A 14,850-nucleotide genomic window follows, 5' to 3' on the forward strand; every position below is an offset into this window, starting at 1 on the left:
GCGTAAGTCAAGTTGTTTTGCTCTGTCCCGATTATGTCGACTTACGTGAGGTTGACTGTACCTTGAACCATTTCCGAAATACATGTACAAAAAAAAAAACCGAGACCCAGGGGTCTTGCTCTAACCCGAGTATCACAAGTTCACAGTCCAAGCATTCTCGCAGACTCTTACCTCAGAATATTGCAAACTTGGGGGGGGGGGCAGCTTTGACAGCTTTGGGCATGGTGTCCACTTGCATATTCCATCACACTGGTAACAAGAGACCCGGGGATCTCGCGCTCATGTGAGTATCGCAAATTCACCTTCCATATGCATACTTGCAGACCCTTACCTGAGCTAATTGGAAACTTTGGGCGGGGTGCAGCCTTGAGAGCTGGGGCATCGTGTCCATTTCCATATTCAATCATACTGGTCAAAGTGCCTGCCATGTACACTGTACTTCCAAAGTTGGACTATGCAGATTTGCACAAAAAAAGGACTTATAACTCTATCACTTCTGATTCTAGAGAAGAATATTATTGAATATCCCTTAATTTAGGAGTTTTGGGCCCCCTGGGGCCCTCAAGGAGAGCAAGCTGCCCATTCAAACACATTGAGATCCTATCCCCCTAGGAATGCTACCCACTGTACTAGCCAAGTTTGTAAGAAAATTCATAATGTTGTTTTCAAGAAGATGAAAATGTTCAATATAGGCAGCATTTGGATCCGTCTTTGCTTTATCACTTCTGATTCTAGAGAAGATTTGTAGATATCCACTATGCTGTGGCATAGTGGATAAGACTCCCGACTCCCGATCGGAGAACCCGGGTTCGATTCCCGCCCAGTGCTTACGTCCTTGGGCAAGATGTTTTACCCACAATTGTCCCTCTCGACCCAGGTGTATAAATGGGGACCTGGCAACGCTGGGGTAATAATAATGGCAGGGCCCTCTGGTAGAGCAGTGGCAACACTGAAGAGGCTACCCTGGATAAATAAGACATTATTATTATTATTATTATATTCATTAATTTGAGGAGTTTGGGTCCCCTGAGCATGGTGCCCACGTGAACAAAGTGAGATCCTAAACCCCTAGGCATGCTACTTGCCAAGTTTGGTGAAAATCAATCAAGGGGTTTACAAGAAGAACATGAACATGTACAATTTAAGTCGCCATTCATACAAGGAGGGGCACACCTGATTCTGCCTTGAACAACCTTGAAACAGCAGTCATCAATGCACTACATATCTCAATGTATTAACTTAGCTCTATCACTTCTGCTTGTAGAGAAGTTTTCTAAAGATTCCTTATTTGGGGGGTGAACCCCCTGGGGGCCCCCAATGGGACATGGTGCCCATTTGAACAAATTGAGATCCTATCCCCCAAGGGATGCTACCTGCCAAGTTTGGTGAAAATTTACCATGGGGTTTTCAAGAAGATAAAAATGCACAATTTATGCCCTCATTTGGACACCTCCCACCCCTTCCCCTGGGTGCCATGGGGGCACCCCTGATTCTACCATGAACAAACTTAAAACTACAGTCATCAATGTACTAGCTCATAGTATTTACTTAGCTCTATCACTTCTGGTTCTAGAGAAGAAGTTTTTAAAGGGTCCTTTATTTTTTTTTTTTTTTTTTTGGGGGGGGGGGAGAGGGGGTTGGGGCCCCTGGGGGGCCCCTAGGTGGGGCATGGTGCCCATTTAAAAAACTGAGATCGCATCCCCTAGGCATGCTACCTGCCAAGTTTGGTGAAAATTGGTCATGGGGTTTTCAAGAAGAAGATGAAAAATTTATGTACTGGTACAACGGATGATGCATGACGGACGCTGGACAAAGAGCTGAAGGCTCATTTTTCCATCTTAACTTGACCTTTGACCTCATCGCTAACAACTTTCTCTAAAGAATCTTTATCAGGTAATACATGGAGACACTAAGTTTCAAGAAAATACCTTCCGGCATTGCATAGATATGGGGGAAATAGGAAGATTAAATGAGAACTTACCTGTTTGAAATTTAATCTTGATTTTATAAGTAAGTCGTAGAGAAGAGACTACATGTCTCATCGGGTGTAATATGAGATCCCGCTGGTCACGTGTGTGGCAATTTTTTAAAGCTGTACGAGACTACAGGATATATTGATAGGAAGATGAAGATGTTGAGAACTTTACCTGCATAAGGCTACGTAAGTCGCAGGGTGGGAAGAGGAGGGATGTAGTCTCTTCTCTACGACTTACTTATAAAATCAAGATTGAATTTCAAACAGGTAAGTTCTCATTTAATCTTCCTATTTTATTACGTAAGTCTCCGATCGAGACTACATGTCTCATCGGGTGTAATATGAGATTTCAAAGCCCTGTAGTCACGTACAGAACAATACATCTGTAAGCCATCAACGGCATCACTACAGACAGACATACCTGTGCACTCTGTGCAGACTGCCATTCCATATGCAGACTGAAGTTGCCGAAGTTGCCAAGTCACATTTTCAGTAAAGCCTGGGCAAATTGGTTAGTATCTTGTAAGGGCTTGCAATAAAACTTTCGGAATGTCTTCTCAGCCACCCATCCAGCCCTTGAGAGGATTTCTGACACAGGCACCTCACTCCTTTGTGCTGCTGACGTAGAGGCCGCCCTTGTGGAGTGAGCACTGAAGATCTGTGTATCGACACCAGCGTCATGTAGGACAGTCTTAATCCAACGTGCAATTGTTTGCTTTGATGCACGACGGTGAGGCTTCTTGTAAGCTACTAACAAATGTCTCTCCATACCTCTTAGATTCTGTGTCCGCTGCACATACTCTTTCATATAATTCACTATGCACAATCTCCTATCTGGAGGGTACGCATTTAGTGTGACACTGAATCCCGTATTCCCAGGCTTGTTTTGTTTCAGTGTGTTCTCGAAAGAAATCTCAACAGATGATTTTTTCCACCTCATCCTGTCCAGGTGGATAACATGAAGAGACTGCACCCTTTGTGCAGAAACAAGTGCTATCAGCATAGTCAATTTCTGAGTAAGTTGCTTCAGATTAAGTGCCTTGGATGGAGACAGCTTTCTGAGGTAGTCCAAGACGACTTTAACATCCCAGATAGAAGAGTAGCGAGGAGCAGGCGGCTTTAAATGAAAAACTCCTTTCATAAACCTATTTAAAAGTGGGTGCGACCCAAGAGGCTGTCGTCCACCATCAACTATGAGAAACGTGGAAAGGGCACTCCTGGCTGTATTCAGGCTACTGTATCCAACTTTTCTTTGTCTAACATATTTGTAAGAAATGCAAGGACATCACAAACTTGGACATTCAAATAATTAATGTGTCTCTCTGCACAAAATCTTTTCCATTTTCTGATGTACACCTGGTACTGTGCTTTAGTGGATCCTTTCCACGACGCAGCTATGATGTCTATCGTCCTTTGTGTGAGGCCTTGCTCTGCGTAAAGTCCCTTCCAAGCCTGCAACATAATAGAGACAAGTGATTATTCAAAGGATGTGGGGTGCCTGAAACTGGTTGACATAATAATGTCTTACTCTTTCGAATTAACATGGGTTCCTCAACCAGCATACTCTTAAGGATAGGGTACCAAACCTGTGTTGGCCAATTGGGCACCACTAAAATCCCACATGCCTTATCCTTCTGAATTTTCTGCAAGCACATTGGCACTAGATTGAATGGGGGAAAGGCATAAAAGTCCCACTGACTCCAATCAACTGTGAAGGCATCTACTGCCCAGGCCTCTGGTTCAGGCCTCCAAGAAATATATCGGTCTACCTGTTTATTCAGGCGGGAGGCAAACATGTCAATTTCAGGCACACCAAATCTCCTGATTATTCGTTGAAATATGCTCTTATTCAACATTTCTATTCTGTGCTGTCCGAGAATTTTCGAGACATGCGATCTGCTTCAATATTCAATCGCCCAGGTAGGTGAGCAGCTGTAAGCCAGATGTCCTTACTAATACACCATTCCCAAATATCAATGGCCATTTGATTACATTCAGGAGATTTTGTGCCACCCATATTGTTCAGATATGCGACAGCCGTTATGTTATCTGCTCTAACAAGTACATGATTGCTCCTTTTCTCTGAGCAAAAGGCTTTTAGCCCATGACTAACTGCTACCATTTCTAGCAGGTTAATTTTATTCTGATTTGCCTCTTTCAACTCATCACTATTCCATCTGCCACCTGTTGAAGTGCACAGATTTGTTGCCCCCCAGCCTTTACCACTGGCATCTGTGTGGATTTCCACATCTGATTTTGCCCTCTGCATTGGGCTAAACTGTGACTCAAGGTTCCATATCCACCACTGAATTTCATGGATGCTTTCTCTTGACAAGGTCATATGCCTATCGAAATGTCCCTTGTTCCTTGCAAGGGCAAGAATCTTGTCTTTCTCTAAGGCTCTATAATAGAGAGGGCCATATTGTACTGCTGGGAATGATGCCACTAGTTGTCCAATAACCTTCGCAACTGTTCTGATAACAGGTTTCTCAGTAGCCAACAGTTCTTTACAAGACTGCTTTATGTTTTCCTGTTTTTCTTTTGGAAGCCTAACACTCATATCCAGAGTGTTCAGATTGAAACCCAGAAAAGTAATCTCATGAGTAGGCTCTAAAACTGATTTTTCAGGGTGAACAATAAACCCCAAATTTGATAGCAACTTAGTAGTTGCCCTCACTGCTGCCTGCATTTCCTTGGCAGTTTTTGCAATGATAAGTGTATCATCTAGATATGCAATTACAATGTGGCCCTGCTCCCTAGAGCGTTGCCAAAACAGGCTTTAGCAGTTTTGTAAAGAGCCTTGGTGCTGAACTAAGCCCATTGGGAAGTGCTTGAAATTGCCATAACCTTCCCTGCCATGTAAATCTCAGGAATTTTCGAGAATCTGGGTGGATAGGAACCGTGAAGTATGCGTCTCGGAGATCGACTGAAGCTAAATAATCTCCCGGAAAAATTAGAGGTAGAGCTGTCTTGATATTATCCATCTTAAAATGCTGATACAAAATACTCTTGTTTAATTCTGTCAAATCCAAGATGACCCTGATGCCGCCATTCTTCTTTGGCCTTGTGAAAATATTTGATATGAATTCCCCTTCTACATGTTCACATGCTTCTATGACATTTTTCTCAACTAGCTTGTTGATTTCTTCCTGAATCGAGGCCATTTCCTCAGAATTTCTTTTGAATTCATGAAGGGGTTTTTCCGTACAAGGGGGATATTTAGCTGGGTCAAATTCAAGCTTGTAGCCCTGTACAGCTTGCAAAATATATGTATCAGATGTAAGCTCTCCCCAGTTGTGCATATGTAGCTTCAGTCGACCTCCGACTGCAATATCATTGACATTAGATGTTATCGTCTCCCTTACCTCATCACTGTTTGGGAGTCGCTCTATTTCATCCTGCCCTGCCCTTGGCCGAGCTTCCGGTACTGTGGGGCTTGGCGTCCCTCTCGAGACGCTGTCGGGGTAAACGTATGGGGAGCTTGTGGAGTCCTCTTCCTCCACTGGTTTCGTTGGCCTAAAAAAGGCCTAGATGTGCACCCTGACGAATCCGCGTAGGATGTCCGCGACACCCAACCAGCTTCCTTGTATCTGCGTTGAGACCCCTGGCTTGGGTAGGGGTGATAGGCCGGCTTGGGTCTTTTAAACCCACCTCTCATCACTCCGGCCGCCGCTTTGTGCTGGTCTTGCAAGTCCTTTACTTGCTTGCCCAAGTCATCCCCAAAGAGATACTTGGTTACAGGGTTTGTTGGTTTGCAGAGATGAGTAAATTTCGTGTTCAGATCCGGCTTGATCAATTCTTTACGAAGAGCATTCATTTCAAAGTTTGCGTTGCACAACAAAGCTAGAACGTCTTGCTGTTCGGGAGATATGTTGCTTGGATCGAGCAGGCTGACATAAGCCGAGATACCTCTTGTTAGGGATTTTTGGACCCTCTGAAGTTTCACATCCTTCGTACGAACAGGGGCAGAGAGGTTGTCCCAGATCGTCTCATTCACTTTGGGGTGTCGATCCCTCGACAGTTCGACGGCACTGGGTATTTGCTACTTGTCTCATCGAGCACTTTCTCTTCCAGATGATGGCTCATCAAGTAGTTGACAGAGCTTGCTAGCTCCTCATCAAGAGGCTGTCCAATATCTGATGCCACCGCAAATTTAGCAGCAAAAGCTGGTACTGTCTGTGCTTCTGCCCTATCCACGCACGACTCCAGCTCTGAGCTATGCCCTGCACTCAAGGCATGCACCATGTCATCATCCTCAATATCCATTTCTTCTGTATGTGCCAAGTCATAATCTGCACTAACACTAGAAGTTGAAGCAGAGGCTGAATCACTTCCACCGTGATCAAGATGTCGGTCTGGCTGTGCATGTCCCATGCCTGCCACCCCTTCCCTTTTACTGGGAAGAGCCTCCATGAGCTGACAGAGCAAGCCTTCGAGTCTATCAAGACGACTGTTTACGGTCCCAAAGTTATCATTTGTCAACTTTGACGAGTTGGATTTTGTAGCAATCCGAGGCCGAGTCGCCGCTACCGCCGCGCGGTCGCCAGCCTCCATCACCGCCGGTACTCCCCGTCCACGGCCCGTGTTGGCAGCCGTACCTTTCGCTGCCGCTGCGCGGTCAGCTTGGCTAGCACTCGCCGCCTGTTGTGACTCCATTGCTGCTCTGTTTTCGCCCGAAGATTCTGCCACTGCGCGGTCAGTTTTCTTCTCTTTGTTTTCTTTTTCAGCGGCCACGCCAGCTGATCTTCTGTCCTTCTGTTCTTTCATTATTCTGATAAGTCCGAAGGAAGAATTTCCGCGAAATTCTTGAATATTCGAGGGTTGTGAAAAATCCTTTTCACACACTCAAAACGCACCAACGAATTGCCACACACGTGACCAGCGGGATCTCATATTACACCCGATGAGACATGTAGTCTCAATCGGAGACTTACGTAATAAAATAGTGAAATTTTGAGCATTTGACCTTGACCTTTGACCTTGACCACATGCACTCAAAAGTTGATAGGCACAACTTTGTCCACTCATACGTATACATGCAAAGTTTTATAATGATACCTTAATTTTTTTGTTTTAAGTTACGCCGTCCACAAAATTGCTTATGAATTGAAGGAAGGACGGACAGACAGACAACCTGAAAACAGCAACACTTCATAGTGGAGGCATGAAAAGAGAAAATCATTGGTTGTTGCACAGATAATTGAAATGACCAAGACTGTGAAAACATACCTATGACAGACAGGACAGCAGTTGAGCTCATGAAACTAATTCCATTGGCTGCTGTACAGGAGTACTCGCCAGCATCACTCTGTTTAACATCTACATTGACATAGTGAAAAAAAAAAATCAAGATATGAACCACAATCATAGTATTGAATTCATTCAAATTCAAAGTAGCATTAGTTTCCCGCAATACCAAACCATTACAATGAAAATTTACATTTAGTGACAATTTATTTACATGGAATGGGTGTGGCACAAAAAAAAAAGTGCAAATACTGTACATTTATATTCTAATGAGCAACAAAATCTCCTGATATGCTTGACAATTGTCAGTTAAAGGGATGGTTTAGCTTCAGATGAGATGGAGGATTAAGATTTGTAAATTTTTGCTAGATAATTACAAACCACTTATGAAATATTAAAGAGGATACAATTCTAAGAGGTATTCAATTTTTATTTGATGAAAATCGGTTTTGAAATTGCTGAGATATCCAAAAAGAAAGTAAAACAAAGTGGTCCTAATAGAAGGTTGGTCTGACCTTTTATCAGGACCTCTTTGTTTCTGGATATTTAAGCCATTTCAAAATGAACTTTCATCAAATAAATTTTGAATTCCTTTTAGAATTGTATGCTTGTTCATATTTCGTAAGAGGTTTCTGATTATCTCACAAGGAGCAAATGTGAAGCCCTGTCTCAACCAAAACTGTACCATCCCTTTTAACAAAAAGATAAGTCAGAAACTGTGATTGAAATGCTCAAGGATGTTGATTTTCATATCTCCAAGGGTATCAAGCTTACTGGCAGTGATGCATGCATATATGAACAACAGTCTGTGACCTTTGATAGTGTGCAGAGTGCACATAACACTGGTTCTCATTAATGACAACTGATGGACACAAGTGTAAAAAGAAAGATTTTTAATGTCACAATTGAAAAGATTTTAAAATGTGGATTAAGCTTACCTTGTATGATAAGCTCATCATTGTCAGCAATAGTGAAGCGCTTAGTTGCAGGTAGAGGATTGCTATTAAGACTCCACCTTACAGTGGGTTTAGGGGAACCTGTAGTACCACAAGTCATTCTGACGGTATCACCTTCACTCACTTTCTGGTTGTCTGGTGGATTGACTATTTGCACGTCAGCTGCAAGTGTTCAAAACAGGCAATGACATGACAGAATTTAATCAATGATAGAGCATGTATGGCTGGTGGTAATGGACATTTAAAAAAAGAAAAAAAAAGAAAGGTGAATATTGGTTAATCTACTGAAACTTCCACTTTAAAGAATGTCGCTTTTAATTCAATACTCCCTCTACAGTTCATCATACTATCCATATATTTTAAGCATATTGCCATAACCTTAACCCATTGAGGACGAGTGCCGAGTATGCTTGGGCAAGTGTCTATGGGAAATGTGTGTTGTAGCAAAATCAGCCCATCCTCCACCGGTTAAGAGCCACATATATTGGTTCTAAATGGCAGTTTCCTGGGTGCTCATGATCTAACATTTTTTTGTTGAGTAAAATGAACAATCAATGATTCTTGATAACCATATTGCAACACACGTAACTCACCTTCCACAATAAGAGTGAATGTCCTCATCTGAACAATGCCATACATGTTTCGGGCCGTACAGGTGTAGGTGCCAACATCAGACAATCCCACCTTCCTGATTCTGAGGGATCCGCCAGGCAGCTTAGTGATCCTGGGCTCAATGTCTGACAGCTCAAGGCCCTGGAAATCCCAGGTGATGGTAGGAGTAGGGTTGGCCCTGGCACGGCAGTGCATTGTCACACCCTTCCCTTCTCTAACCTTCAGTCGAGACTGACGGTGTCCACGATGTCGGGATGGACGTGAACGCTCTGTGGAAACATGAAGAAGAATCATCTATTTTTAGTAATGATGATTTTGATATAAAAGGCTAGAAAAGAGTTGCAATGCACTAGCAATTACAGAATTACTTCAATTACTGGTACTTGTATTTCGTGTGTTGCTTTATCACTCCTGCTCAGCATCACAGCTTATGCATTACGGGTGTACTGTACATTGTATTTCCCTTTTTTTCCTCATAAGCATATTATTCTTATCTCTTGTTTAGAAATATTTTGAGTAGAATTGTACCTGCACTGAGTAAACTCTTCACTGACAAACTAAATGAATTACACCCAATGGGGGAGATGTGGCACAATGGATAAGACAATGGGCTATGGATCACATAGTCTGACAGCTCAAGGAGAGAATATCATCACGGACAGTTTGAGGACTGTAGCCTTCGTGAGTTGTTCCAGAAATATGAAAGGATGTTTAAGCCTAAGCCTTTTTTAACTTTGCCTAGTGTTGATTCTGTGGCATTACCTGAATATTTTCAGAATTTTTTCGTTGACAAGGTTAGACAAATATCTGACAGTTTGTGTAGTATGAGTACAGATCCCACACCAGCTCCAGACCAGATATGCAAGAACATGAATTTCTCTAAGTTTGAAAGAATGAACATTTATGAAGTGGAGGAAATTATCAAGAAGTCGGGTGCTACAACGTGTAAACTTGATCCAATGCCAACTTCTCTTGTAAAGAAGTGTGTTGCAGAATTTGCTCCATATATCACATGCGTCATAAATAGATCATTTGAAGAGGGTACATTTCCTAATAGTCTGAAGGATGCCATTGTTTTTCCCCTAATTAAAGGGTCAAGATTGGATCCCGAGCAGTTGAAGAATTATCGACCAGTTGCTAATCTTTCATTTCTTGGAAAGATTATAGAGAGAGCTGCGGTTCGGCAGATTCAGCATTATCTTTCTGATAACGATTTACACTCGCCCCTGCAGTCTGTGTACAGACCATTCCACAGTTGTGAAACAGCATTACTAAAAGTGTCAAATGATATCAATCTCTCTCTAGACCACGGTAACGAAACCATACTTGTTCTGCTCGACTTTTCATCGGCATTCGACACCATCAGGCACGATGTTTCACTGCAGAGGTTGCAACACAAGTTTGGTACCTGGTATCACATCTCTTGCTTATAAGTGGTTTGAATCATACTTAAAGCAGAGAAGGCAGACGGTTGTAATAGATAAGTTAGATTCCTCTGCTCATGTATTAGATATTGGTGTCCCCCAGGGCTCTGTGGTTTGCCCAATGTTGTTTACCATGTATTCTTCTCCTTTACAAGATATTATCGTGTGTAACCGAATGTCAGGGATGTGTTATGCTGATGACACTCGGATATATATTTCATTTCAACCTTGTAACCTGCAGGATGCAATCTCTCAAGTAGAATGTTGTGTCAAAGAGATTAAACTATGGTCAATTCAAAATGGTCTTAAACTGAATGATGAAAAAACTGAGATCTTACACCTTACATCTCGATTTCGCAGAAGAATGGAACTTCCTGCAATAAAGATTGACAGTACTTCCATTGTACCTGGTACAACAGCCAAAAACCTTGGTGTGATATTCGATCAGAATATGGTCATGGACAAATTTGTTTCAGAGAACTGTAAATCGGCATCCTTCGCTTTATATAAACTTGGAAAAGTTTGTCAGTTTTTGGATGCAAAGACCACTAAGAAGCTTGTTCAGGCTTTTGTTATATGTCATTTAGATTATTGTAACAGTTTGCTGTTTAATATCTCTGACTCACAGTTACATAAACTCCAGGCAATTCATAATGCAGCTGCAAGATTGATCACCCGCACGAAGAAGAATTCTCACATAACCCCCATTTTGAAGCAGCTACATTGGCTTCCTGTTCAGTCACGTATAGTTTTTAAGATACTGTTACTGACTTATCAGTGCAGGCATTCAATGGCACCAGAATATCTCAGTAAGTTTTTGGTAAGGTACGCTCCCTCTCGTAATTTAAGATCAACTCAGAAAAATCTTCTCCAATGTCTTGCTATCACAACAAAGTTTTATGGTGAGCAATCGATCTTTTGCTCATGCTGCTCCCACACTGTGGAACGCTGTTCCGTGTTATATAAAAGAAGCTCCCACAGTGTTAAAGTTTAAAACTGCCCTCAAGACATTTCTGTTCAAAAAGTATTATGAATGAGTTTGGTTTTGCATTTATGGTTCATACATTGTACACGACATTTCCTCTTTCTACTTTCATCCCTCTCCCTTAAAGCGCATAGAGACACCAAGGTAGTGATATGCGCTATATAAGCACTGTGTTATATATCTATATATATATATATATATATATATATATATAGTCCCCAAATTGAGCTTCCTGGCTGAAGCAGTTGTGCCCCCAGGCTGCAGGAGTTGTACCCCAAGGCACAATCTTCATTTTCTAGGTTCCAGAGGGGAGATACAGCTGTCAGTCCCATTATTGTTTGCTGGGAAGTGTTACTTACTTCCTGCATTGAGCAGCCACTTTAACAAATCCTGGTTCACATGAATATGTAAGCATGTGTATCTGACAAGTTGAAGGGAGAAAAGCTGTTATCTCTGTTAGTGTCTTTCTTATTATATCATTCAGTCAAGATGTCCTCTGCACATATCAGTATTATATATCTTTGCTGCAGTGTATGATTTTACCTGTCACCACAATTTCAAAAAGTGCAGTGTCGGGTTCTCCTACACCATTGTCTGCCATGCAGTGATAGGGTCCTGAATCACTGACCACAGCTTGAAGGATGGTGAGAGTACCACCAGGACCGGTAGTAAGTCTAGAATCACCCATGGTAGCTACATCTTGTCCATACCGCTGCCAGGTGATTGTTGGGGTTGGTACTCCAGACGCTTCACATGTCAGCACCACCACACTACCAGTCTTGGCTTTGATTCTAGATGGATTTTGGCTGATGCTAGCTGAGGACAGACCTGATTTGGGTGGAGGAGATAGAAAATCATAAGGACCAAATACACATGTAGTACAGAATTCAATGATGATTGCAACTCCAAATGTTACAAGTCCCCTCTAGCAAAATAAATTCCATTTGATTGCCAACACATTTAAAAGACAATTTAGCTTTAACCCTAACTAGGCTGGGCTATTTAGGTAGATGATAGAGCGGGGGGGCCTCCTAGGCCCCCCCTCCGGATCTCGGCCGTCGACCACGCGATCGCGACAAAAATTGGCACACGCATTGCCTATGATGTAATCTAACTAAAGTACCATGAAGTTAATTTTTTCAAAAATTATCATTTACACTAAATTATGCTAATTTATGCATAATGATGCATGAAATCAGACAATTTGGTATAAATCACTACATAAAGCTCAAAACAGGCACATTTTAGGTGTAAATATTCTTTTTAGTGTCCTTAGCAAATGTAAGAGAAAAAAATTGCACAATCAGAAAAAATTTCCTAAGTATTTTATTGTTTTTTGAATTTCTTATGTATTTCTTTGTTTTTTCGACTTTATGTTTTTCATTGTTTTTTCGATGAAATTTGTCCGTGACATTGCTCCGAACAAGACAATGCATTATTAATTGATTTTAATCAATAAACCCCCAAAATAATCATGCTTTTACGAAATTTGCCTGTAAACACAGTTTGCATTGAAATTGTACACAAATTCACGTTTTTGACCAATTTTTGGTCTGACATGCACGTGCATATTTATGCGCAACTTCGGAACCGCGCACCCGGGCGTCGCAAATTTGGTGTCAAAAGATGCGGGAGACTCGAAAGAAAAAAGTCATGAAACGTCGCGGCAATAGCTTCTCGCGATAGCGATACAGAGCCTTGCACTGTAAACGGGGTCCAAGCTGTGATCTCAATTATTACTCATTTATGCAGTAAGGCCCAAGCATTTAGGATACATTTTATTTACAGTAGTGTGTTCATTAATTCTTTTCTAAAGTTTAAGTGGTGCTTAAATTTAACAATCGGGAATATGAATGAAGGTGTCCTGAATGCTCATAACTTTAAACATGCATGCACAGATACAATATCACAATCTTCTTGTCCTTTCCCATTTGAAAACACTGGTTTATTCCTGCGCTATATTGCCTTTCCAGAACCAAGTTACAATCATCGTTTCAAATTAGAAATATAAAAGTACTTTACAAAACGAGAGATCCGGGGGTCTTACACTCATTCAGGTATCACAAGTTTACCTCCTACGCTTTCTTGCAGACTATTACCTAACAACATGGCAAACTTTCAGGGTAGGGGAGCTTTGAGGGCCTCCAGGGGGCCGTGGAGTCCATTCTATTACACCGGCAAAGATACCTCCGTAGAAAGTCTGACCATCATGCATTTTCAAGAGAGGGTCAAAGTGGAAGTACTGGTTCCCAATTCTCGCTATCGCCAATGACGTAAAAAGTACCCGGATGTTGATTTAAGCGTCATTTACAGTGCATTATGGGATAGTCCGGTAGCAAAGTCACTTCCTTTCGTACCCGCGTGATACGTGACTAATGCTATTTACACACACAACTGAGTGTATTCTACGTGTACTTCCTGTTTTCTCGACTTGAATTACAGCTTTAATATGATTTGAAATTTCTCCATTCTTAAGAAATTGCTGTTAATACGACTATTGGTTGTTGCTGCGAAGCTGCCATGTGTTGTTCGCACGACAATAAATGAAAAAAATCTGCAGAAATAGGACCCTTACTGGCATGCGAGACGTGACGTGGCCGCGTGGGTGAAGTTTGCGGGTGACTCCACAGCGCAGTACGTGCACGCGCGACTTACTAGTAGTGGTAGTAGGCCTAGTGCCTGCGTACTTACTTGGAAGAAGTTGCTTTGGAGACAGGATAGGTTTGAGATCACGGTTCGTTCCCGATTGTGTTCGCGACATTTTGACAGAGAACAAATAAAAAAAAAGATGGGCATTCCATGACGAGATCCAGGTGGGTGAATATTTTCCAGCATATTTTCAGAGTATGCAGAGATGACTGATCTGTGATATGCACATCGCATGATCAAGCAGTACGCTGTACCGGTATGTGTTAGCTTATGGGTGCAGTGCTAGTAGTGGTGCATGCTAATGCAAGGCCGGCCGCCGGCCTAGGGCAATGCATGCGGGGACTACAGTGTACGAGTATGACAGGCCTGGCCACTCACTGGCTCGGGCGGTACAGCCGCCTATATACTGTACATGTACTAGTATCCGTGGTCGGCGCAATGCTATAGGTAAGGTACACGTACGCGCACGCTAGCGCTGTGCAAATTATGCCCAGCACGGGAAGTGCCCTTGCTACGAAGTGCACTAAATCTTGACGAAAAAGCCACATCCGGGTACTTTTTACGTCATTGGCGATAGCGAGAATTCGGTCCTGGCACCATGAGGCAGCGCCTGGGTTTCGGGGGTCCCCCAGTATGTCTTAAAAGGGAGAGGGGCATGCCTATTTGTATAAGTGTAGTCACCCTAGTGATATTGCCTGCCAAGATTGGTGACAGATTTAACCATTTACATTTTGTACCTGTATTTTCAAGAAGATGAAAATGTGAAAATCAGGCCCTAATTTGTTTTTTCCCCTCAAATCTGTGATGAAGAAACTCGAAATTACTGTCACTACTCTACTTACTCATAGCTTTGACTCGACTCATATAACTTCTAGTTCTAATACATAAATAAGTTGATTTGTAAAGATTCCATACTTTGGGGGCTTTATCCCTGCATTGTGCCCCTATACAGGGCCTCCAAGTAGAGCATGATGCCCATTTGTCCAGATATATATTGTACTA

General features: G+C 42.2%; 1 protein-coding gene and 1 pseudogene across 1 annotated transcript in view; both read right to left on the reverse strand.

The window, feature by feature from the left end:
- Positions 1–5,363: 5,363 nt before the first annotated feature.
- LOC140232979 (uncharacterized) lies at positions 5,364–6,742 on the reverse strand (annotated as a pseudogene).
- A 789-nt stretch (positions 6,743–7,531) lies between these two features.
- Positions 7,532–14,850, reverse strand: part of LOC140232650 (papilin-like) — a 170,188-nt gene continuing 162,869 nt past the window's right edge. Inside the window, exons 27-30 of the mRNA XM_072312755.1 lie at positions 11,743–12,027; positions 8,772–9,059; positions 8,161–8,340; positions 7,532–7,548 (exon numbers count right to left, since the gene is read on the reverse strand). Of these exons, the coding sequence (XP_072168856.1) occupies positions 7,532–7,548; positions 8,161–8,340; positions 8,772–9,059; positions 11,743–12,027 (770 nt within the window). The remainder of the gene's footprint in view (positions 7,549–8,160; positions 8,341–8,771; positions 9,060–11,742; positions 12,028–14,850) is intronic.

This window comes from Diadema setosum, chromosome 1 (genome assembly GCF_964275005.1).
Source record: "Diadema setosum chromosome 1, eeDiaSeto1, whole genome shotgun sequence".
In the NCBI taxonomy this organism is placed as follows: Eukaryota; Metazoa; Echinodermata; class Echinoidea; order Diadematoida; family Diadematidae; genus Diadema; species Diadema setosum.